General features: G+C 47.0%; 2 protein-coding genes across 18 annotated transcripts in view; both read right to left on the bottom strand.

Moving 5' to 3' along the window:
• The window catches only part of LOC144082735 (protocadherin gamma-A11-like), a 146,049-nt gene that overhangs the window by 101,362 nt on the left and 21,851 nt on the right, over nucleotides 1–22,836 (bottom strand). The window contains exon 1 of one of the 17 annotated variants that reach the window (XM_077610085.1): nucleotides 19,069–21,636. The exons of 10 other annotated variants lie outside the window; for them this stretch is intronic. In XM_077610085.1, coding sequence (XP_077466211.1) covers nucleotides 19,069–21,465 — 2,397 coding nt within the window. In that variant the 5' untranslated portion in view covers nucleotides 21,466–21,636. Of the gene's footprint in view, nucleotides 1–4,588; nucleotides 7,078–12,561; nucleotides 15,089–16,092; nucleotides 18,833–19,068; nucleotides 21,637–22,836 lie in introns of those variants that run through there. 6 more of the 17 variants (XM_077610066.1, XM_077610069.1, XM_077610092.1 and 3 more) reach the window with 6 other exon arrangements.
• On the bottom strand, nucleotides 772–3,458 carry LOC144082740 (protocadherin gamma-A10-like). The gene has a single exon (XM_077610121.1). The coding sequence runs from the start codon at nucleotides 3,429–3,431 to the stop codon at nucleotides 1,017–1,019; it is 2,415 nt and encodes an 804-aa protein (XP_077466247.1). The 5' UTR covers nucleotides 3,432–3,458; the 3' UTR covers nucleotides 772–1,016.

The raw sequence follows: 22,836 nt of genomic DNA on the forward strand, positions 1-22,836 counted from the left end.
TCACTGGCTGTAACACAAAAACTACATGAACAGTCTTAATCGGGTGAACAACCTCATGTTAACCTTAATATTCAACGTTTAACCAGTATTATTATGAGTACAACTTGCTTTGTGATAGTTGTGGCTCAACTAAATTGTCCTATGGTCTACCTGTTTAAAAAAAGGAGAAAAAATGTTTTGTTTACACAAGTTTATTTAGAAATTTAGTCAAACATATCACAACATGGCGTTTAAGTGTCAAACAACAAAGGTTGCAGTTGCATTGTGCTGTGTATTTGAAATAGGACAAGAAATGGTGGGAAAATTAGGTCAATTACAAAGCTGTGTTGGTAAATGAGTGTTTTTTGTAGGACTGGTAGTCACGTGACACAATAGCAATATATTTAATCATAACAAATGAGAGAAAGTTGAAAAGAAGAGCAAACATTTGAGAAAATATTGCCAACAAATTTTCTCCTTAGTCACTCGCGGCAATGAAAGAATAACAAAGCTTAACTAACGTTACAAGAAAAATAAGTCATTAGAAGAAAAGTGCATTTAAATAACAATCACAATAAACAAGCCATGCTAGTTTAACATTTCAAATTGTTTCACAAATTTTTTTAAGGGAAAAAGTCCATGCACATACATATTATATATATATATATATATATATATATATATATATATATATATATATATATATATATATATATATATATATATATATATATATATATATATATATACACACACATATATATATACATACATATATATACACATACATATATATACATTATATAATAAAATATCATAAAACGGCACACATTGAACATTATTTGAAAATATAACTTGATGTATTATATTCAACTCTTAAAAGCTTTGTATACCAACCTCCAGTCGTCAGAACAATCTAATTAGGGTATAAAGTATATTTGACGGTTAACATGATTTTCATTTTTTGACAATATACTGAGCGAAGACGACGCTGACACAACAAAGTCCACGACTCGCCCTCAGACCGCTCGGGGCTATTAAGTGATCACGTAGCAAGGATGCGACGGAGCCGCCCGTGCCTTAAAGGCGGGTCGCTCAGCGCTGGTGCGCCTCAGGGTGTTTTTTTGGTACGCGGCGCTTCGTTTCTTCAGCGTGTCGGTGTCTGTGTTGGAGCCGAAGCGAAAGTCGCCTCTCCACGAGCCGGTAGTCATGAAGGGATCCAAGCGATCGTCCTTCAGCAACGTCCCGTAGCGACTGAAATCGCCGAAACTAGGCGGGTAGTACGGCGAGGGGAAAACGGGAAGGCTGGTTGCCGTCGAACGGTAGACGTAACTGCGGCGACACAGCTTGAAGTAAAAAACACCCACGATTAAAAGTATTAAGAGGGTAGAGACGGCAAGCAGGGCCACGCTCAAATAAAGCCTCAAGTTGTCGTCGTCCCGCGATTCCTCCACCAGCTGAAAGAGTTCCTGCAGAACGGGCAAGCCCGCTCCGACGGCGATGCTGACGGTGGCCGTGGCGGACCGGGCCTCCGCCCCGTCGTCGGTTACCGCGATCACCAGCGTCTGCTTGGCCTGGTCCGACTCGCCGAAGGTGCGCAGGGTTCGAATTTCGCCCGTGTGTAATCCCACCGAAAACAGATAGGGCTGCGTCTCTTTGACGATTCGGTAAGACAGCCAGGCGTTGTGGCCCGAGTCGGCGTCCACGGCCACCACCTTCGTGACCAAATAGCCGCCGGGCGCTTCCAGGGGCACCATGTCCTCGGACGCCGAGCCCGGCGCCGGGTGCAGGACCAACGGCGCGTTGTCGTTTTGGTCCTTGACGAAGACATTGACGGTGCAGGCGGCGGTGAACGGGGGCTCGCCGCCGTCGCGGGCTTCCACCTTGATTCGGAAGTATACCGACTCTTCGTGATCCAAAACCCGCGACGTGAAAATGTCTCCCGTGTCCTCGTCGATGGTGAGAAAGGACGACACCTCCCAATCGGTCTCTTTGGATATCCGGTACGTTAGCTTAGCATTAGACGCGGCGTCCGCATCCTGCGCCGCCACCCTCGTCACCGACGTCCCGGCGGGTAGGTTTTCCGGGACGTCGGCGGTGTACTCGCGCTGCGCGAAAGTAGGGGGGTTGTCGTTGATGTCGTCGATGGCTACGGTCAAAACTTTGACGCTCTCCAGTGGGGGAGAGCCCGAGTCGGCGGCCGTGATGGTAACGTTGTACTCCGAGCGGAGCTCTCTGTCTAGTGGCTGGGCCGTTACTAACATGTAATAGTTTTTCACTTCCGACACGATCTGAAACGGGACGTCGTCGGAAACGGAGCAGGCGACGTCCCCACCGTCCGTGTCGTAGACGTTGACCAGGGCCACCATCGTCCCGGTCTGGGCATCTTCCGGGACCTTCGCCGACGCCGATTTGATTTCGATCACGGGTCGGTTGTCGTTGACGTCCACCACGTCGACGACGAGCTTGCAATGGGAGGCCTGGCCGCCTCCGTCTTTAGCCTGCACGTCCACCTCGTGCGTCCTGGCCCGCTCGTAGTCGATGACGCCCGCCACTCGAACTTCGCCCATCTGGGGGTCGATGTGAAAGACGCCCCTCGTCTCATCCGTCAGATGACTGAACGAGTAGGTCACCTCTCCGTACGAACCGTCGTCCGAGTCTGTGGCGTCGAGTCGTGCGATCAGCGTCCCCGCGGGGGAGTTTTCCGGAACGGACGCTCTGTAAACCCGTTGGCTGAAGACCGGGGCGTTGTCGTTGGCGTCCAAAACGCGGACGCGGACGGTGGCGGTCCCCGTCCTGGCCGGACTCCCGCGGTCGATGCCGTCGATCTTCAGCACGTGTTCCGCTTGCTCCTCCCGGTCCAACGCCTTTTTGAGAACTAGCTCTGGGTAGGCCTTCCCATTTATTTGGGTGCTGGTTTCCAGGCTGAAATGTTGATTTGGGCTCAGTTTGTACTCCCTGACCGAGTTGGTGCCCAGGTCGGGGTCACGGGCACTCTCCAGCGGAAAGCGGCTCCCGAGGACGGTGGATTCCGCCAGATCCAGACGGATCTCCTCGGCCGCGAAGACCGGAGCGTTGTCGTTGATGTCAGTCACGTCCAAAATGAGACCAAACGCCCGGAGGGGGTCTTGCAGCAAAAGCTGATGGTGGACGGTGCAAACGCTCGCTTGCCCGCAAAGCTCCTCTCGGTCGACGCGTCGGCTGATCAAGAGGTCACCGGTCGCGGAATCCAGCTCGCAGAGGCGGCCACCTCCATCAGCGGCGATGACGCGGGCCCGGCGGTCGCCCAGCTCCCTCGCCGGAAGCCCCAGATCCCGCGCCACGTTCCCAATCGCGGAACCGATCGGCATCTCCTCGGGGAGGACGTAACGCACCTCCGCGGATGCCGGCAAAAAAAGCAGGCAGAAGACGAGGAATTGTTTAGCTGGTTGAAAACGGATTCCGCGCTCCATGTTTGGAGTCTGTCCAAAGCTCACGGAGCCGAATTTTTTAAAAAAAAGCCAACTAAATCTCAATCATGCCAAGGCGAATATTCCACTGCAAAGCAACGCTGCTGCTGCTTCTGCTGCTGCTGCAGCCGAGTTACTCATGCTCTATTAGGGAAGCTGTCCGCTTGGATTCTTCTATTCCCATCCCATCCCATCCCATCCATATCTCTCTCTCTCTCACCCACACATGCAATTTTTCGCTGCCTCCGCCACGCTTACACACACACACACACACAGGCTTTTTCTCTGCCTCCATCTCTCATACACAACCACACACACACACATGCGCTGATGCGCACAGCCTTGAGCCCTCAGCCAATGCTCCAGTTTCACTGACACACTTAGAGCAGAACACGTCATGCACAAATGAAATATTATGAGAGCGTCGCCACGAGGACAACGAGACCATTACAACAAAAAGACGCAGTACGATTGCTCTTTTCAGCTGTTTTAGATGCTGTGACAAATCATACAAACTATGCCCTTTTTCCACTAACATAAAATATAGTGGTATGTATAATTATGTAAATAATGGCATTTGATTTGGAGATGATCAGTGTTTGCACCAAAAACACTGATTTCAATAATGGCCAATCCTTTTCCCCCCAAAAATTATTTGGGGCATTTCCAATCTGTTTTCACATTATTTAAAAACATGGTTGAGCATTTTAATCGGGATTCCAAAAAATATATTTGGGGGGGCACAACAGTGCCATGGCTGAACTCATTAAATTGTCTTTATTTTTCCACCTTTTGTTTAAATTGAGCTCTTAAATTAGAGGTCAAATTAATGTCTGTTTTAATCAGGGGTGTTTAGCTAATTTTACCTAAAAAAAAAAAGAATAGGATTGATTGAAAACACTAAAATGGTTCACTGTAAAATGGAAAATATGAATTGAGATGATGCAGGACTTGAACTATAAATTAATAATCATGAATATAAACTTCTGTGGAGTTAAATTATCCCCAGAGATAGAATTATAATAATAATAAGCTCCATATGTGGGGGAAAGGAAAAGAAAAAGATCAAATGGAGGAGAGATAAGACGGATATAAGCTCAAATTAGAATATATCAATCGAGTAAAGATCAAGCAAAGTAAGCATGTGCTTTTCTTCATACCTCAGGTGAACTTTCGCCATGTCCAAACATCTCATCAAAGTCACTTGGACTTTTCTTCAGCGTCTGCTCGGCAGGCAAAGTGTTGTCATTGTAAGAAGACACAAATTTGAAGTCGCTGGTCCTGGAACCCGTGGTCAAGTAGGCGTCGTAGTTGTAGCTGCTGCGTAAAGTTCCCATCGTGCCGTCCACGTCAGCGTAGTTGGGAGGGAGGTAAGTGCCAGGAATGGCCACCGCTCCGTCAAACAACAGTCGGGGCTTTCTCCTGCGACAGACCCTCACGCCCACCACAATAAGGATGAAGGTCACAAAAAAGGTGGAGACTGACGCCAGGGCGATGATCAGGTAGGACGTCAGTTTGGAGTTCTTCTCTTCGTAGGAGATGTCCTTCAGTTCGGGCACCTCCGCCAGGTTGTCGGACAGAAGCAAAAACATGGAGCAGGTGGCGGAGCGAGGGGGCTCGCCGTTATCTTTCACCGCCACCACCAGGTTCTGCTTCATAATGTCCATTTCCAGAATATCCCTCTGGGTCCTGATCTCGCCGCTGTGGAGCCCGATGGCGAAAAGTCCAGGTTCCGTGGCCTTGACGATGCGGTAGGAGAGCCAGGCGTTCTGCCCGGAGTCGGCGTCTACGGCGATGACTTTCGACACCACCGAGCCCCCCTGGGCCGCTTTGGGGACCAGCTCGGTCATGAAGGAGTTGCCCCCGGGAGCGGGGTAGAGGATCTGAGGAGCGTTGTCGTTGACGTCCGAGACCAGCACGCGGACGCTGACGTTGCTGCTGAGCGGAGGAGAACCGTTGTCTCTGGCCACCACGCCCACTTGAAACGTCTGCAAGTGTTCATAGTCGAACGACCTGACGGCATGAAGGACACCCGTGTCGCCGTTGACAGACACGTAGGAGGAGACCGAGGCGCCGTTGACCTCGCCAGGCAACAGAGAATAAACCACACTTCCGTTCTGTCTCCAGTCGGGGTCTCGGGCACTAACTGAGCACAAAGTAGAGCCCGCTTGGTTGTTCTCGCTCACGTGGGCACTGTAGGACTCTTCCTCAAAAACGGGGGCATTGTCATTGACGTCCGCAACGGACAAGTGAAGCGTTTTGGAGGAGGACAGTGGAGGAGAACCCTCGTCTGTGGCACTTATGGTAATGTTGTAATCAGAGACCAATTCACGGTCCAGTTGTCCAGTGGTCACCAGAGAATAATAGTTTGGAATTGAAGCCACTAACTTAAAGGGGACATTATGTTGGATGGAACAGTGGACCTGTCCGTTCTTCTCAGAGTCTCCGTCATGCACATTGATGATGCCCACTTCAGTGCCAAATGGCACATTTTCTGCCACTGAATGAGACACAGACTTTAAATTGATCTCGGGGCCATTGTCATTGACATCAGTGATTGAAACAATCACTTTAGCATAAGAGGACAAGCCCAGCCCATCTTTGGCTTTCACACGTAATTCATAGGAAGTGCTCACTTCATAGTCAACACTACCAGTGAGAGTGATGACACCTAATTTACGATCAATACTGAATATCTTCTTCACATCTTCAGTAATATGTCCAAAATCATAACTCACGTCCCCATTCACTCCCTCGTCGGCGTCGGTGGCGCTGACATTAATCACGACGGTGTTAGGAGGGGCGTTTTCAGGCAGAGTGGCTTTATAGACAGCTTGGGTGAAAACAGGGGTGTTATCATTTGCGTCCAGCACCGTGACGTGGACGACAGCGGTACCTGATCTTTGAGGAGATCCTCCATCAAGAGCTGTGAGAATTAAATTAATTTCCCGTTTTTTTTCACGGTCCAGTTCTTTGTCCAGAACTAGTTCTATGGCGCTATCACTGACGGACAGAACAAAATGATCATTTTTCTTCAGGATGTATCGCTGCACTGCATTTTGCCCAATGTCTGCATCGTGAGCCTCATCTATCACAAAACGAGCTCCTTTATCAGCAGACTCCCGTATCTCCAAATCAATGAGGTCATCATTAAATACGGGTGCGTTGTCATTGATGTCTTGGATATGCAGATGAACTCGATGCAGCTCCAGAGGATTCTCCAGCACTATTTCTTGTTTGAGGACGCACGAAGCCTTGTCACCACAAAGCCCCTCTCGGTCAATCCTGTCGGCCACCAGCAGCTCACCGTTTCTCGCGTTGAGCTCACAGTAGCGTTTTCTGCTTCCGTCGGCGTCGATGCGCGCTTTCCTGCCGGACAGCGTGCTCGCGTCCAGTCCCAGATCCTTGGCTAAATTCCCGATCACCGAGCCGCGTTTCATCTCCTCCGGGAAGGAAAAGCTAGCGTCTCCGTGTGCGTTTGCAAACAAAAGGAGGACGAGGAGGAGGACATGAACCTCGCTCCATATTTTAGAATCCATCGTGGAATCCTTCTTTTTAAGGTGTAGAAGGATGCAATGTGGTTTGTAAAATCGCGAACACTCGAGCTTGACGCCTCACGCCACACGCCAGTCCCCTCCAAATGAAAAAGGGCGTTTAGGAATTGTTAAGCTGGCCTATTGCGCCACCGTGAGTAAAGTTGGAAGGTGACACCAGCAATATCATTAAAAAAACTAAACAAAATTGTGTTGCTTACAATTTTTTGTACAATATCCTAAATGGTGATATTAATAAACGATCCCTGCACGTATAAAATGTGGATAATTACATGTATCGATTATTTGATTGTGAAAGATATCATTAGATGTGTAAAATAATTGAGCAAGTTGCTGTGGGTTTTGTCATTTGACAAACACACATTCACACATATACTACGAGTCACAAATAATTGATCTTTAAATGCAACCTTGTAAACATAAATTGCTCATATATGCATATGTTATTTTGTCTTGATGACAAATATTAAATGCCAGCCAGCCACAAACTATTTGTTCATCTTGTAATTAAAAAAAGAAGTTGGAAAGGCAATGAGAATGAATTCTGAGTACACTTATTGCTTTCAAATTACTGTCATCCAACCCAGAACATTAAAATTTGACTTGAGATGGATTCCAGTAATGCAACAACAACTGTTAATATTTTGTCCATAGTATTAATAGTCACAGATGTCTATATAATTAATCAGATTGAGATGATGACCTCAGCAAGCATGTATCATCATCATTAGCCTGTAAATTTGGTGCACTGAGATTTTGGGATGAATTGAAACAAACAAACAAACAAACAGAAAACCATCAGGGACCATCAAATGAAAACAAAATCTCTTTTGTAAGGGGTTTTCATCTATTACGGGAATTTCAAATGTCATGTTCTTTACCCGTAGAGTTTTTGTAATGAGTGAAATCACAAATTTACGATATACGCCAGCTTTATCTATTCATTTTTTTTCAGACCAAGTCATGAGACGTGCTGCAATTTCACCAGACAATTAAGGTTCAAAAACACATTCAAACGATTTCCATTTAAAAGGCCAGCACAACTCACTGATAATAAAAGTTATGTTCTCAACAAGGACAAAGCATCTGCCTGGACCATCACTGAAAATATATTTGAGGAAAGGCCATGACACTAGACCATCATGAAGAAAGGCTTAACACTTCTATGTTCAAATGCGGACCGAACTATATGAACACACACAAACTAATGAAGTGCTAAAACACTTTTTATTTTAGCAGAATCCATTTTGCCAATAATCAAGCCCAATCTTCTTCTATCTGACCAACTAAGCCAACTCTCAAAAGAAATAGGAGCAATAAGACGCTAAAGACAACGTGTAACAAGTTGGGGTACTACAAGAATTCACCTCCCAAGTGCAAACAAAATAGATCCACATATTTGACATACTGACAACAAACCAAGGAAGCAAACAAAGGCACACACCATTACGCTATCAACAAAAAGGAACACCTAAAAAGTTGTGTGGAAGAACAATAAAGTGATGCCAGAATATAGAAAATGTGTTCAACAACTAGTACGGCAAATTCAATTGACCCCAAGGAGCTTCTCATGTATCAATATTAAACTGCAGTTCAGTGGAAAACAAGATCAGACATAGCAAACTCAGTGCTGGAAATATACAGAGCATTTGTGATCAAATGCAAGTTTGATAATTGGAGTAAAAATCAATAAAACTGTATGTGCATGAAAAATATTTGTGACTGTTGTTGATTATAAGACTTATGAGCTGCCAAAAGACAACAAACATGAGTAAAAAGAAAATGACAAAGAGTTTTGGTTCAGAAAAAAAAGAATAATCTTTGCTGTATGGCCAGGAGAAAAATAGCCATCACTGCAAGGGATTGAGTGTTCGCCACTTCAATAAAAATCTGCCTTTCCCTTAAAACTGCACAAATGAAAAATACCATAGAGGAGTAACGGATGAAAAAAAAACATGAATGTAAGGCTGCTAATGGTCATTCATACCTCAGGAGAATGTTCAGCTCCTCCAAATATCTCATCAAAGTCACTGGGACTTTTCTTCAGCGTTTGCTCAGCGAGCAGCGTGTTGTCATTGTACGAAGACACGAACTTGAAGTCGCTGGTCCTGGAACCCGTGGTCAAGTACGCGTCGTAGTTGTAGGTGCTGCGTAAAGTTCCCATTGTGCCGTCAACATCCGTATAGTTAGGTGGGAGGTAAGCGCCGGGGATGGCCACCGCTCCGTCAAACAACAGTCTGGGCTTTCTCCTGCGACAGACCCTCACGCCCACCACAATAAGGATGAAAGTCACAAAGAAGGTGGACACTGACGCTAGGGCAATGATCAGGTAGGAAGTCAATTTGGAGTTCTTCTCCTCGTAGGAAATGTCCTTCAGTTCAGGTACCTCCGCCAAGTTGTCGGACAGAAGCAGAAACATGGAGCAGGTGGCAGAGCGAGGGGGCTCGCCGTTGTCTTTCACCGCCACCACCAGATTCTGCTTCATCGTGTCCATTTCCAAAATGTCCCTCTGGGTCCGGATCTCGCCGGTGTGGAGACCGATGGCGAAAAGTCCAGGTTCCGTGGCCTTGATGATGCGGTAGGAGAGCCAGGCGTTCTGGCCGGAGTCGGCGTCCACGGCGATGACCTTTGACACTACCGAGCCCCCCTGGGCCGCTTTAGGGACCAGCTCGGTCATGAAGGAGTTGCCCTCGGGAGCGGGGTAGAGGATCTGAGGAGCATTGTCGTTGACGTCCGAGACCAAGACGCGGACGCTGACGTTGCTGCTGAGCGGAGGAGAACCGTTGTCTCGGGCCACAACGCCCACTTGAAATGTCCGCAAGTGTTCATAATCGAAAGGCCTGACGGCATGGAGGACACCCGTGTCGCCATTGACGGAAACGTAGGAGGAGACCGGGACGCCGTTGACCTCGCCGGCCAACAGAGAATAAACCACGCTGCCGTTCTGTCTCCAGTCGGGGTCTCGGGCGTGGACGGAGCACAAAGTGGAGCCCGCCTGGTTGTTTTCAGTCATGTGGGCAATGTATGAGTCCTCCTCAAAAACGGGAGCATTGTCATTGACGTCTCCTATGGACAAGTGAAGCGTTTTGGAGGAAGACAGAAGAGGAGAACCCTCGTCCGTGGCGCTGATGGTAATATTGTAATCAGACACAAGTTCCCGGTCCAGTTGTCCAGTAGTGAGCAGAGAATAATAGTTTGGAATTGAAGCCACTAACTTGAAGGGGACATTTTGCTGAATGGAACAGCGGACTTGTCCATTTTCTTCTGAATCTCTGTCCTGCACATTAATGATGCCCACTTCCGTACCAGGTGGCACATTTTCTGCTACAGGATTAGACAACGACTTTATGTTTATCACAGGGCTGTTGTCATTGACATCACTAAGGTCAACAATTAATGTTGAATAAGATACTAGACCGAGACCATCCTTGGCACTTATTTGCATTTCATAGGATTTCATTTTCTCATAATCAACTACTCCAGCCACTCTCACTTCTCCACTTTTGGGGTTTAAAGTAAAGACATTAGTTTTGTCATCTGATAGATGGTCAAACGCATAATTGATTTCACTATTCAGCCCTTCATCTGCATCACTTGCACTCACAGTTATCACCAAAGTATCAATAGGAGAGTCTTCGGGCAGAGTGGCTTTATAGACGGCTTGACTGAAAACAGGGGCGTTATCATTAGCGTCCAGCACCGTGACGTGGATGGCGACGGTTCCTGATCTTTGAGGAGAGCCTCCATCATAGGCAGTCAGCAAGAGTGTCATCTCATTTTTATCTTCTCTGTCTAATTCTTTGTCCAGGACCAATTCGCAGTACTTGCGCCCTCCTGGTTTAGAATTCACATTTAACTTAAAATGCTCATTCTGCTGCAAAGTGTATCTTTGAACAGCATTTTCTCCAATGTCTCCATCATGTGCTTCTCCCAGAGGATAAATGGCACCCTTGGCTACCAATTCATTAATTTCTAATTTGAGTAAGTCTTCATTGAACTGTGGAGAATGATCATTGACATCTAAAACACGAATATTAATATGATGCAGTTCTAATGGGTTTTCTAGTACAAGTTCTTGCTTCAAAACACAGGAGGCCTTTTTACCACACAGATCCTCCCTGTCGATCCTTTCCTGCACAATCAAGTCACCCGTGTTGAGGTTGATGGCGCAGTGATGAACCTCCTGGTCCTCCGGATCAATGCGTGCTTTACGTGCAGAAAGCTGGCCCGCATTTAATCCCAAATCCTTGGCAATATTCCCCATGACAGATCCGCGTTTCATCTCCTCTGGTACAGAATAGCTGACGTCTCCATTGGTGGGGCAGAGGAAGAAGAAAAGGAAAACTAGCTTGTATCTGAATGCTGCACATCTTTTGCTCTCCATTGCGGAGCAGATAAAAATCAAGCAACGGTCAAACGATGTGGAGATGAGCTCCCGTGATATCCAGCGTGAATCAAGCCGAAAGCGCGTCGAATCTGGACCGTCTCGAGCAGAGCTACACAATACCGGAATCGGGTTGCCCATCAGCGAAAATGGGTGTGAAATTAAAGGACGTTTGTTCATTAGGGCATACTGACATCTAGAGTGCATTTATTGTCATAGCACCGAGTAAGAGCTTGTTCAAGAAATTATTGAAAATAATTGTAAGTCCTGAGACTGAAGTTTGATAGCAATAAACATTTCCAAATTTTAATCTTAACAGGAAGAAGAAAAATGTTCCAAGTTCCATCAGGGGGAAACTGAACATTTCAGCACCACGGACAGAGGTGAACACATGCAGCAACTATGACATGAGGCTAAAATGGAAAATGAGTGTGACTTTCCGAGCAAGGTAGTTATCCTAAATGTTTTGAACTTGTTCACACAATGCAGTATGTATCCAAACATCATTTACACACAAATAGACACAACTAGTTCCTTTTGAGGAAGGAACTGGGATGAACTAAAACCTGCCAACTATCTCAATACATTTTCTCAAGGGTTAAAAAATCACACGTGATATCTGTTTGTCCCCTCATATTTCACACAATTCAAGCAAGAAAACAAAATAGTTTGACTGCAAATGTCCACCCACTTCATCAACGTAGCATCATTTAGCTTGTATGAATCCAAGAACCAAAGTCAAACACAACAAACTGTTCACTCTTTGTAGTATTTTGCGAGAATCGAGAAATCCACAACTTTGCACGGCTGGATAATGCAAATATCTATCAGCAGAAAACATTAAATTACACGTGAAACCATCTTGCCAATTTCAAAGACTTCAGTTAGAATTGCAAATTCCACACAGACTATTCACTTGTAAATTGTCAGTCAATATTCACCCAGGCAAAGATTTTCACAAAAGATCATGAAAATGGAACATTTTAAAAATACAACGCATGCTAACAGATGATGAAATGTGATAGCAAAAGGGCACCGCATGAGTGTACAAAAAAGTAACAAACTCACGCTTGCTTTACTTTAAATTTGGACTTTGCTAGGTGCTATTGTATTTACGTTGGTAAGTGAAAAATAATTTACATGACTATTGTAATTGGAAGATCTTTTATGCCGCTTTAAAAAGGGGGAAAGCTACCTCAAGTGGGTCGAAAGAATGATGGAGCTCGTCAAGGAAGTCACTTGGACTTTTCTTCAACGTCAGCGTCTGCTCGGTAGGCAGCGTGTTGTCATTGTAAGAAGACACAAATTTGAAGTCGCTGGTCCTGGAACCCGTGGTCAAGTAGGCGTCGTAGTTGTACGTGCTGCGTAAAGTTCCCATAGTGCCGTCAACATCCGCGTAGTTAGGAGGGAGGTAGGCGCCAGGGATGGCCACTGCTCCGTCAAACAACAGTCGGGGCTTTTTTCTGCGACAGACCCTCACGCCCACCACAATTATGATAAAAGTCACAAAGAAGGTGGACACTGACGCCAGGGCAATGATCAGGTAAGATGTCAGTTTGGAGTTCTTGTCCTCGTAGGAAATGTCCTTTAGTTCGGGCACCTCCGCCAGGTTGTCGGAAAGGAGCAGAAACATGGAGCAGGTGGCAGAGCGAGGGGGCTCGCCGTTATCTTTCACCGCCACCACCAGGTTCTGCTTCATCATGTCCGTTTCCAGAACGTCTCTCTGGGTCCTGATCTCGCCGGTGTGGAGACCAATGGCAAAAAATCCAGGTTCCGTGGCCTTGACGATGCGATAAGAGAGCCAGGCGTTCTGGCCGGAGTCGGCGTCCACGGCGATGACCTTTGACACCACCGAGCCCCCCTGGGCCGCTTTGGGGACCAGCTCGGTCATGAAGGAGTTGCCGTCAGGAGCGGGGTAGAGGATCTGAGGAGCGTTGTCGTTGACGTCCGAGACCAGCACGCGGATGCTGACGTTGCTGCTGAGCGGAGGAGAACCGTTGTCTCGGGCCACCACGTACACTTGAAACGTCCTCAAGTGTTCATAGTCGAAAGACCTGACGGCGTGGAGGACGCCTGTGTCGCCGTTGACGGACACGCAAGAGGAGACCGGGGCGCCGTTGACCTCACCGGCCAACAGAGAATAAACCACACTGCCGTTCTGTCTCCAGTCGGGGTCTCTGGCACTGACGGTGCATAAAGTGGAGCCTGCCTGGTTGTTTTCGCTAACGTGGGCGATGTAGGACTCTTCCTCAAAAATGGGTGCATTGTCATTGACGTCTGCGACGGACAAGTGGAGCGTTTTGGAGGAAGACAGAGGAGGAGAACCCTCGTCTGTGGCACTTATGGTAATGTTGTAATCAGACACAAGTTCGCGGTCCAGTTGTCCAGTGGTCACCAGAGAGTAATAGTTTGGAATAGAAGTCACTAACTTAAAGGGGACATTTTGTTGGATGGAACAGTGAACCTGTCCATTCTTCTCAGCGTCTCTGTCCTGCACATTGATAATGCCCACCTCCGTACCCGGTGACACATTCTCTGCTACAGAAAAGGACAGTGATTCTAAAAGTATCACTGGAGGATTGTCATTGGCATCAGTGACAGAAACGATCACCTTTGCATAAGAGGACAATCCCAGCCCATCTTTGGCTTTCACACGTAGATCATAGGATGTACTCGATTCATAGTCCACATTTCCAATGACAGTTATTGCGCCCATTTTGCGATCAATAGTGAATATCTTCTTCACATCTTCAGTAATATGTCCAAATTCATAACTCACGTCTCCATTCACTCCCTCGTCGGCGTCGGTGGCGCTGACATTAATCACGACGGTGTTAGGAGGAGCATTTTCAGGTAAAGTGGCTTTATAGACGGCCTGACTGAAAACAGGGGCGTTATCATTTGCGTCCAGCACCGTGACGTGGACCACGGCGGTACCTGATCTCTGAGGTGAGCCTCCATCAAGGGCCGTGAGAATTAAATTGATTTCCCGTTGCTTTTCACGGTCCAGCTCTTTGTCCAGAACTAGTTCTATGGTGCTATCACTGACCGCCAGGATAAAATGATCATTTTTCTTCAGGATGTATCGCTGCACTGCGTTTTGCCCAATGTCTGCATCGTGAGCCTCATCTATCACAAAACGAGCTCCTTTATCAGCAGACTCCCGTATCTCCAAATCAATGAGGTCATCATTAAATACGGGTGCGTTGTCATTGACGTCTTGGATATGGAGATGAACTCGATGCAGCTCCAGAGGATTCTGCAGCACAAGTTCATGTTTCAGGACGCACGAAGCCTTGTCACCACAAAGGCCCTCTCGGTCAATCCTGTCAGCCACCAGCAGCTCACCGTTTCTCGCATTGAGCTCACAGTAGCGTTTTCCGCTCCCATCGGCGTCTATGCGCGCTTTCCTGCCGGACATCGCACTAGCATCCAATCCCAGATCCTTGGCTAAATTCCCGATCACCGAGCCGCGTTTCAGCTCCTCGGGGAGGGAAAAGCTGACGTCCCCGTGTACGGTTGCAAACAAAAGGAGGAGGCAACATAAGATCCACGATGGAAATGCGATGGTGGTTGAAAGAGCCGTCATTTTACAATAAATCCAGGCCAAAGCGAAGGAAATAGATGTAACGCCGTCCTAGAATGTAATCGTTGAGACACGAGCAAGAGCAGTTCGCTTTCTCCTCACCACGACCACGTATGTCCAGATTGTTTCAGTAGACAAAACGCCTTTCCACTAAAAAGAGCAAGACGGCACTTTGACTGGTCTATACTGCCACCTTGAGTCGGATTCTATCGCAACAATAACCCACAATAAAGTTGCAATGAAATCTCCAAGCAGCACTATTATAATTTATAATGAACTTTGTGAGTGTGTGTGTGAGAGTGTGTGTGTGTGAGAGTGTGTGTGTGTGTGTGTGAATGGGGTATTTATGATATACATGAATGAAACCAATGTACTTATAAACCATATACCAAGTTGTTGCCAACTGTTGTGGAATAACAATAGCTCTTTCAGTTCCTTCCTTCTCAGTAACAAGTAAAAATCATTTCCAAAGTGATGATTTTATACATAAACTGAAAGCATAAAGCTACCGTTTTAAGCCAAGATTTTACAACAGTTAAGAGTATCTTTAAAAAAAAAAATATATTCATTTTGATAAATAATGATCAAACAGTGCATTTCTACAATTGAATGTTGGAACCCAACATTACAAATGGAAAACACAGACTGTTGTTCTCCCAACAAGCTGAATAAAAATATGATGATCGTATAAATGTTAAAATATGCCCATCATTGTCAGGTTTGCTGGAGCCGATCTTAACTGATGTCGGGCGAAAGCAAAACTACAGCCTAGATGGATGGAGCCCACGCTGCCATCGCCAAAGAATGAACCGCGACACTATCAGTGACGCTGCTCAAGAGATTGGAACTCAAAAACAAAATATGTATTTGCATGTATACGTACATGACAATCCACCATAGAGGATTCATAGCAAAGTCTAATTGCAAGCCAATGGTGGCAACCAGGTCAACCAAACTTGGATCGACGTAAACCACAATGGAGAATCTCATTAAATATTAAACCAGAAGCTTCCACCTACCAAAATCACAAACCATCCTTTTGAAGGTGGCAAAGGCAAAATAGGATCTTTCTTTATATGCCCCGGTGAAAAGATAAACGGTTGACTAGAACGAAGAATGACATTGAAATCTTAATCATACCTCAGGAGAACTTTCAGAATCTCCAAACATCTGGTCAAAGTCACTTGGACTTTTCTTCAGCGTCTGCTCGGCAGGCAGCGTGTTGTCATTGTAAGAAGACACGAACTTGAAGTCGCTGGTCCTGGAACCCGTAGTCAGGTAAGCATCGTAGTTGTAGGTGCTGCGTAAAGTTCCCATCGTGCCATCCACATCCGCGTAGTTAGGTGGGAGGTAGGTGCCGGGGATGGCCACCGCTCCGTCAAACAACAGTCGGGGCTTTCTCCGGCGACAGACCCTCACGCCCACCACAATTAAGATAAAAGTCACAAAGAAGGTGGACACTGACGCCAGGGCAATAATCAGGTATGAGGTAAGTTTGGAGTTCTTCTCCTCGTAGGAAATGTCCTTCAGTTCGGGTACCTCTGCCAGGTTGTCGGAAAGGAGCAGAAACATGGAGCAGGTGGCAGAGCGAGGGGGCTCGCCGTTGTCTTTCACCGCCACTACCAGATTCTGCTTCATAATGTCCGTTTCCAAAATGTCCCTCTCTGTCCTGATCTCTCCACTATGGAGACCGATGGAAAAAAGTCCAGGTTCGGTGGCCTTGACAATGCGGTAGGAGAGCCAGGCGTTCTGGCCAGAGTCGGCGTCCACGGCGATGACCTTCGACACCACCGAGCCCCCCTGGGCCGCTTTGGGGACCAGCTCGGTCATGAAGGAGTTGCCCTCGGGAGCGGGGTAGAGGATCTGAGGAGCGTTGTCGTTGAGGTCCGAGACCAGCACGCGGACGCTGACGTTGCTGCTGAGCGGAGGAGAACCGTTGTCTCGGGCCACCACGCCCACTCGAAACGTCCTCAAGTGTTCGTAGTCGAACGGCCTGACAGCGTGGAGGACGCCCGTATCGCCGTCGACAGACACGTAGGAGGAGACCGGGACCCCGTTGACCTCGCCGGCCAACAGAGAATAAACCACGCTCCCGTTCTGTCTCCAGTCGGGGTCTCGGGCACGGACGGAGCACAAAGTGGAGCCGGCCTGGTTGTTCTCGCTCACATGGGCGATGTAGGACTCTTCCTCAAAAACGGGGGCGTTGTCATTGACGTCTGCTACGGACAAGTGAAGCGTTTTGGAGGAGGACAGAGGAGGAGAACCCTCGTCCGTGGCGCTGATGGTAATGTTGTAATCAGACACAAGTTCGCGGTCCATTTGTCCAGTGGTCACAAGAGAATAATAATTTGGAATAGAAGCTACTAACTTAAAGGGGACATTTTGTTGGATGGAGCAGCGAACTTTTCCATTTTCTTCTGAGTCCCAGTCCTGCATATTAATGAGGCCCACCTCCGTGCCAGGTGGCACATTTTCAGCTACAGGATTAGACAAGGACTGTATATTTATTATGGGGGCGTTGTCATTTGTGTCAACAATTTCAATAATTAAAGAAGAATAAGAAATTAAACCTAGGCCATCAACAGCGCTAATTTGCATTTCATACAATTTTCCCTCTTCATAATCTACAATGCCAGCCACAGTTACTTGCCCCAATTTGGGGTGTATCTTGAAGACAGTACTCTCATCATCAGATAGATGGTCAAAAGCATATGTGATTTCACTATGTAGTCCTTCATCTGCATCACTTGCACTTACTGTGATCACTAAAGTATCAACAGGGGAGTTTTCAGGCAGAGTGGCTTTATAGACTGATTGACTGAAAACAGGGGCGTTATCATTAGCGTCTAGCACCGTGACGTGGATGAGGATGGTGCCTGATCTCTGAGGCGAGCCGCCATCATAGGCAGTGAGCAAGAGCGTCATGTCCTTTTTATCTTCTCTGTCTAATTGTTTGTCCAACACCAATTCGCTGTATTTGCGTCCACCCGGTTTCGAATTCACATTCAATTTAAAGTGTTCATTCTGCTGTAAAGTGTATCTTTGAACAGCATTTTCACCAATGTCTGCATCATGTGCTTCTCTCAGAAGAAAACGCTCTCCCTTGTTTGCCGATTCTCTTATTTCAAATTTCAGTGAATCCTCATTATACTGTGGAGAGTTATCATTGAGATCAAGAACACGGATACTAACGTGATGGAGTTCTAAAGGGTTTTCCATGATGAGTTCCAGTTTTAAAAGACACGATGATTTTTTACCACACAGCCCCTCTCTGTCGATCCTCTCTTGGACAATCAAGTCACCCGTGCTGAGATTGAGGCCGCAGTGTTGTTTGTTGCTACCCTCTGTATGAATGCGTGCTTTACGAGCAGATAGCTGGCCCACATTAAGTCCCAAATCCTTGGCAATATTCCCAATGACAGATCCACGTTTCATCTCCTCCGGTACAGAATAGCTGACGTCTCCATTGATGGGGTGGAGGAAAAACAAAAGAAAAACCAAGCAGCCGCCGAACGGTGCCATTCTCCTGCCCTCCATTGAGACACAAAAAAGGAGATCCTCTTTGCAGTAGAGAAACAATAATATAAAAACGATGCCCAGCAAAATCCACAATGTTGCAGACCCGTCTTGTGACGCGTGTCGAAAGACCGAAGCTTTACCAAAACCGGGGCGTGAAAGATACTGTCGCCACATTCATTTTGGTTTATGGGTGCATACTGACATCTAGAGTATAATCATTGACACAACACCTACTACCAAAAAAGCAGCCCCATGATCATACCACAATATATGTATTAGGAAATCTATGTTATTTCCACGAACGTCCATTTGAAAAATCAGTTTTCCCAGAGATAATAAAAAGGAATACCAGTACATCACACGCAACACAAATGTATAAAAGAGATACTCATTGACTACACAATGACGGGTTTCTACAAGAGTGACATTTGGAGACAAGTCACCAACATAAATAACATCATGCATGAGAACTGCACTTCAGCACCACGGACAGGGACAGCGCCACATAAGTACGAAGAAAGAGAAGATTTAAAAGAATATGTATATATGAAAGAATATTGTATCTATATTTGTATATATAGATAGGACAATGCCTACCTCAAAGGGGTCAAAAGAATCATGAAGCTCATCAGCAAAGTCACTTGGACTTTTCTTCAGCGTCTGCTCGGCTGGCAGCGTGTTGTCATTGTAAGAAGACACGAACTTGAAGTCGCTGGTCCTGGAACCTGTGGTCAAGTAGGCGTCGTAGTTGTAGCTGCTGCGTAAAGTTCCCATCGTGCCATCCACATCCGCATAGTTAGGTGGGAGATAGGCGCCAGGGATGGCCACCGCTCCGTCAAACAACAGTCGGGGCTTTTTCTTACGACAGAACCTCACACCCACCACAATAATGATAAAAGTCACAAAGAAGGTGGACACTGACGCCAGGGCGATGATCAGGTAGGACGTCAGTTTGGAGTTCTTCTCCTCGTAGGAAATATCCTTCAGTTCGGGTACCTCCGCCAGGTTGTCGGAAAGGAGCAGAAACATGGAGCAGGTGGCGGAGCGAGGGGGCTCACCGTTGTCTTTCACCGCCACTACCAGATTCTGCTTCATAATGTCCGTTTCCAGAACGTCCCTCTGGGTCCTGATCTCGCCAGTGTGGAGACCGATGGCGAAGAGTCCAGGTTCCGTGGCCTTGACGATGCGGTAGGAGAGCCAGGCGTTCTGGCCGGAGTCGGCGTCCACGGCGATGACCTTGGACACCACCGAGCCCCCCTGGGCCGCTTTGGGGACCAGCTCGGTCATGAAAGAGTTGCCCTCGGGAGCGGGGTAGAGGATCTGAGGAGCGTTGTCGTTGACGTCCGAGACCAGCACGCGGACGCTGACGTTGCTGCTGAGCGGAGGAGAACCGTTGTCTCTGGCCACCACGCCCACTTGAAACACCCGCAAGTGTTCGTAGTCAAATGACTTGACGGCATGGAGGACACCCGTGTCGCCATTGACGGACACGTAGGATGAGACCGGGGCACCATTGACCTCGCCGGCCAACAGGGAATAAATGATGCTGCCGTTCTGTCGCCAGTCTGGGTCTCGGGCGCGCACGGAGCACAAAGTGGAGCCGGCCTGGTTGTTTTCGCTCACGTGGGCAATGTAGGACTCTTCCTCAAAAATGGGTGCATTGTCATTGACGTCTGCGACGGACAAGTGGAGCGTTTTGGAGGAAGACAGAGGAGGAGAACCCTCGTCCGTGGCACTAATGGTAATGTTGTAATCGGAGACCAGTTCACGGTCCAGTTCTCCAGTGGTCACCAGAGAATAGTAGTTTGGAATAGAAGCCACTAACTTAAAGGGGACATTTTGCTGAATGGAACAGCGGACTTGTCCATTTTCCTCTGAGTCTCTGTCCTGCACATTAATGATGCCCACTTCCGTGCCAGGTGGCACATTCTCTGCCACTGAATTAGACATTGACTTTAAGTTTATAATAGGAGGGTTGTCATTGACATCACTAAGGTCCACAATTAATGTTGAATAAGATACTAGACCAAGACCATCCTTGGCACTTATTTGCATTTCGTAAGATTTCACTTTTTCAAAATCAACTACACCGGCCACCCTCACTTCTCCAGTTTTGGGATGTAGAGTGAAGACATCATCACTGCCATCAGATACATGGTCAATTGCAAAGGTGATTTCACTATTCAATCCTTCATCTGCATCACTTGCACTTACTGTGATCACCAAAGTATCAATGGCAGAGTTTTCAGGAATGCTAGCTTTATAGATTGACTGACTGAACACTGGCTCGTTATCATTAGCGTCCAGAACCGTGACGTGGATGAGGACGGTTCCTGATCTCTGAGGAGAGCCGCCATCAAAGGCAGTCAGCAAGAGCGTCATCTCGTTTTTATCCTCTCTGTCTAATTCTTTGTCCAACACCATTTCGCAGGACTTTCGTCCACCGGGTTTAGTATTAACATTTACTTTAAAATGATCATTTTGTTGTAAAGTGTAGCTTTGGACAGCATTTTCTCCAATGTCTGCATCATGCGCTTCTCCAAGACGAAAACGTGCACCCTTGGCGGCTAGTTCATGTATTTCAAATTTAAGTGAATCTTCATTAAACTGTGGTGAATTATCATTGACATCTAGAACACGAATATTTACACGGTGCAGTTCTAATGGGTTTTCCAAGACAAGTTGCTCTTTCAATACACACGATGCCTTTTTACCGCACAGCCCCTCTCTGTCGATCCTCTCCTGAACAATCAAGTCACCCGTGTTGAGATCTAAACCACAGTGATGAACGTCGTGGTCCTCCGGGTCAACGCGTGCTTTGCGAGCGGAAAGCTGGCCCGCATTGAGTCCCAAATCCTTAGCAATGTTCCCAATGACAGATCCACGTTTCATCTCCTCTGGCACTGAATAGCTCATGTCGCCATTGCTTGGGTGGAGGAAAAGGAAAAGAAAAACCAGGCTGTAGCCACACAGCGTACCTCCTTTGTTCTCCATGTGCAGTGAATCAACAAAACGTCTTTTTGCACCAAATCACCAACAAGAAAACGAATATCTCCCAGTTGATCCACAGTTTCCTGCACCGCAGTCGCGTTAAAAAGCCTCGAGCCGAGGGGAAAGGAGGCACAATAAAATGGGTTTGTGTGTCGACCAGTGGGTGGGAAAATTAAGTGTTTGTTCATGAGTACATACTGACATCTAGTGTACAAACTAGGTGATGGAACTGGATGAAACAAAATAACCAGAATGATCCCAATCAGGCAGGGGTTAAGATATTGTTTTGGTTGGAACTTCATTTGTTAAAGACAGCTGATTAATAAAGAAAGGTCATTTGAAAAGGTTTCAGCACCACGGGCAGAGATTAAGGTTGACGTGTTCATATTTTTTTGGAAAAAGGGAGATGACCAAATTAAGCCACTATTGCTGCAAAATCAGTCACCAGGCTATCGAGGCGCCGTGCATTTACAAATAAGGAAAATTATTTTCTGACGTAGACTTTGCAGCGTGCTCTTGTTAGCCTACGTTGACCCGATGCCTTATCACTCCAGACGGTCTTCATTAAATTACATTCAGCGTAATGTCATGACGTGGTCATGTCGTATACAGCAACATAAAATCATGGTGTGAACTGAAGCCTGATGAATTATTTTGAGTTAAAGTCAATTATATATGAATTATAATATGGAATATATACAATAAAAGGACTGGAATTAAATGTAATCTACCTCAAGTGGCACCAGTGAATCGTGAAGGTCATCAATAAAGTCGCTTGCACTTTTCCTCAGCGTCTGATCGGAAGGCAATGTGTTCTCGTTATAGGAAGACACGAATTTGAAGTCACTGGTCCTGGAACCCGTGGTCAAGTAGGCGTCGTAGTTGTAGGCACTGCGTAAAGTTCCCATCGTGCCGTCAACATCCGCGTAGTTAGGTGGGAGGTAAGCGCCAGGGATGGCCACCGCTCCGTCAAACAACAGTCGGGGCTTTCTCCGGCGACAGACCCTCACGCCCACCACGATAATGATAAAAGTCACAAAGAAGGTGGACACTGAGGCCAGGGCGATGATCAGGTAGGACGTCAGTTTAGTATTCTTCTCCTCATAGGAGATGTCCTTCAGTTCGGGCACCTCTGCCAGGTTGTCGGAAAGGAGCAGAAACATGGAGCAGGTGGCGGAGCGAGGGGGCTCGCCGTTGTCTTTCACCGCCACCACCAGGTTCTGCTTCATCATGTCCGTTTCCAAAATGTCCCGCTGTGTCCTGATCTCTCCGCTGTGGAGACCGATGGCAAAGAGTCCAGGTTCCGTGGCCTTGACGATGCGGTAGGAGAGCCAGGCGTTCTGGCCGGAGTCGGCGTCCACGGCGATGACCTTG

The sequence above is a fragment of the Stigmatopora argus genome, chromosome 9 (genome assembly GCF_051989625.1).
Source record: "Stigmatopora argus isolate UIUO_Sarg chromosome 9, RoL_Sarg_1.0, whole genome shotgun sequence".
Classification (NCBI taxonomy): domain Eukaryota; kingdom Metazoa; phylum Chordata; class Actinopteri; order Syngnathiformes; family Syngnathidae; genus Stigmatopora; species Stigmatopora argus.

What these genes read in the sequence shown, in the direction of transcription:
- LOC144082740 (XM_077610121.1), bottom strand. Translation starts at nt 3,431, where the DNA reads ATGGAGCGCGGAATCCGTTTTCAACCAGCTAAACAATTCCTCGTCTTC.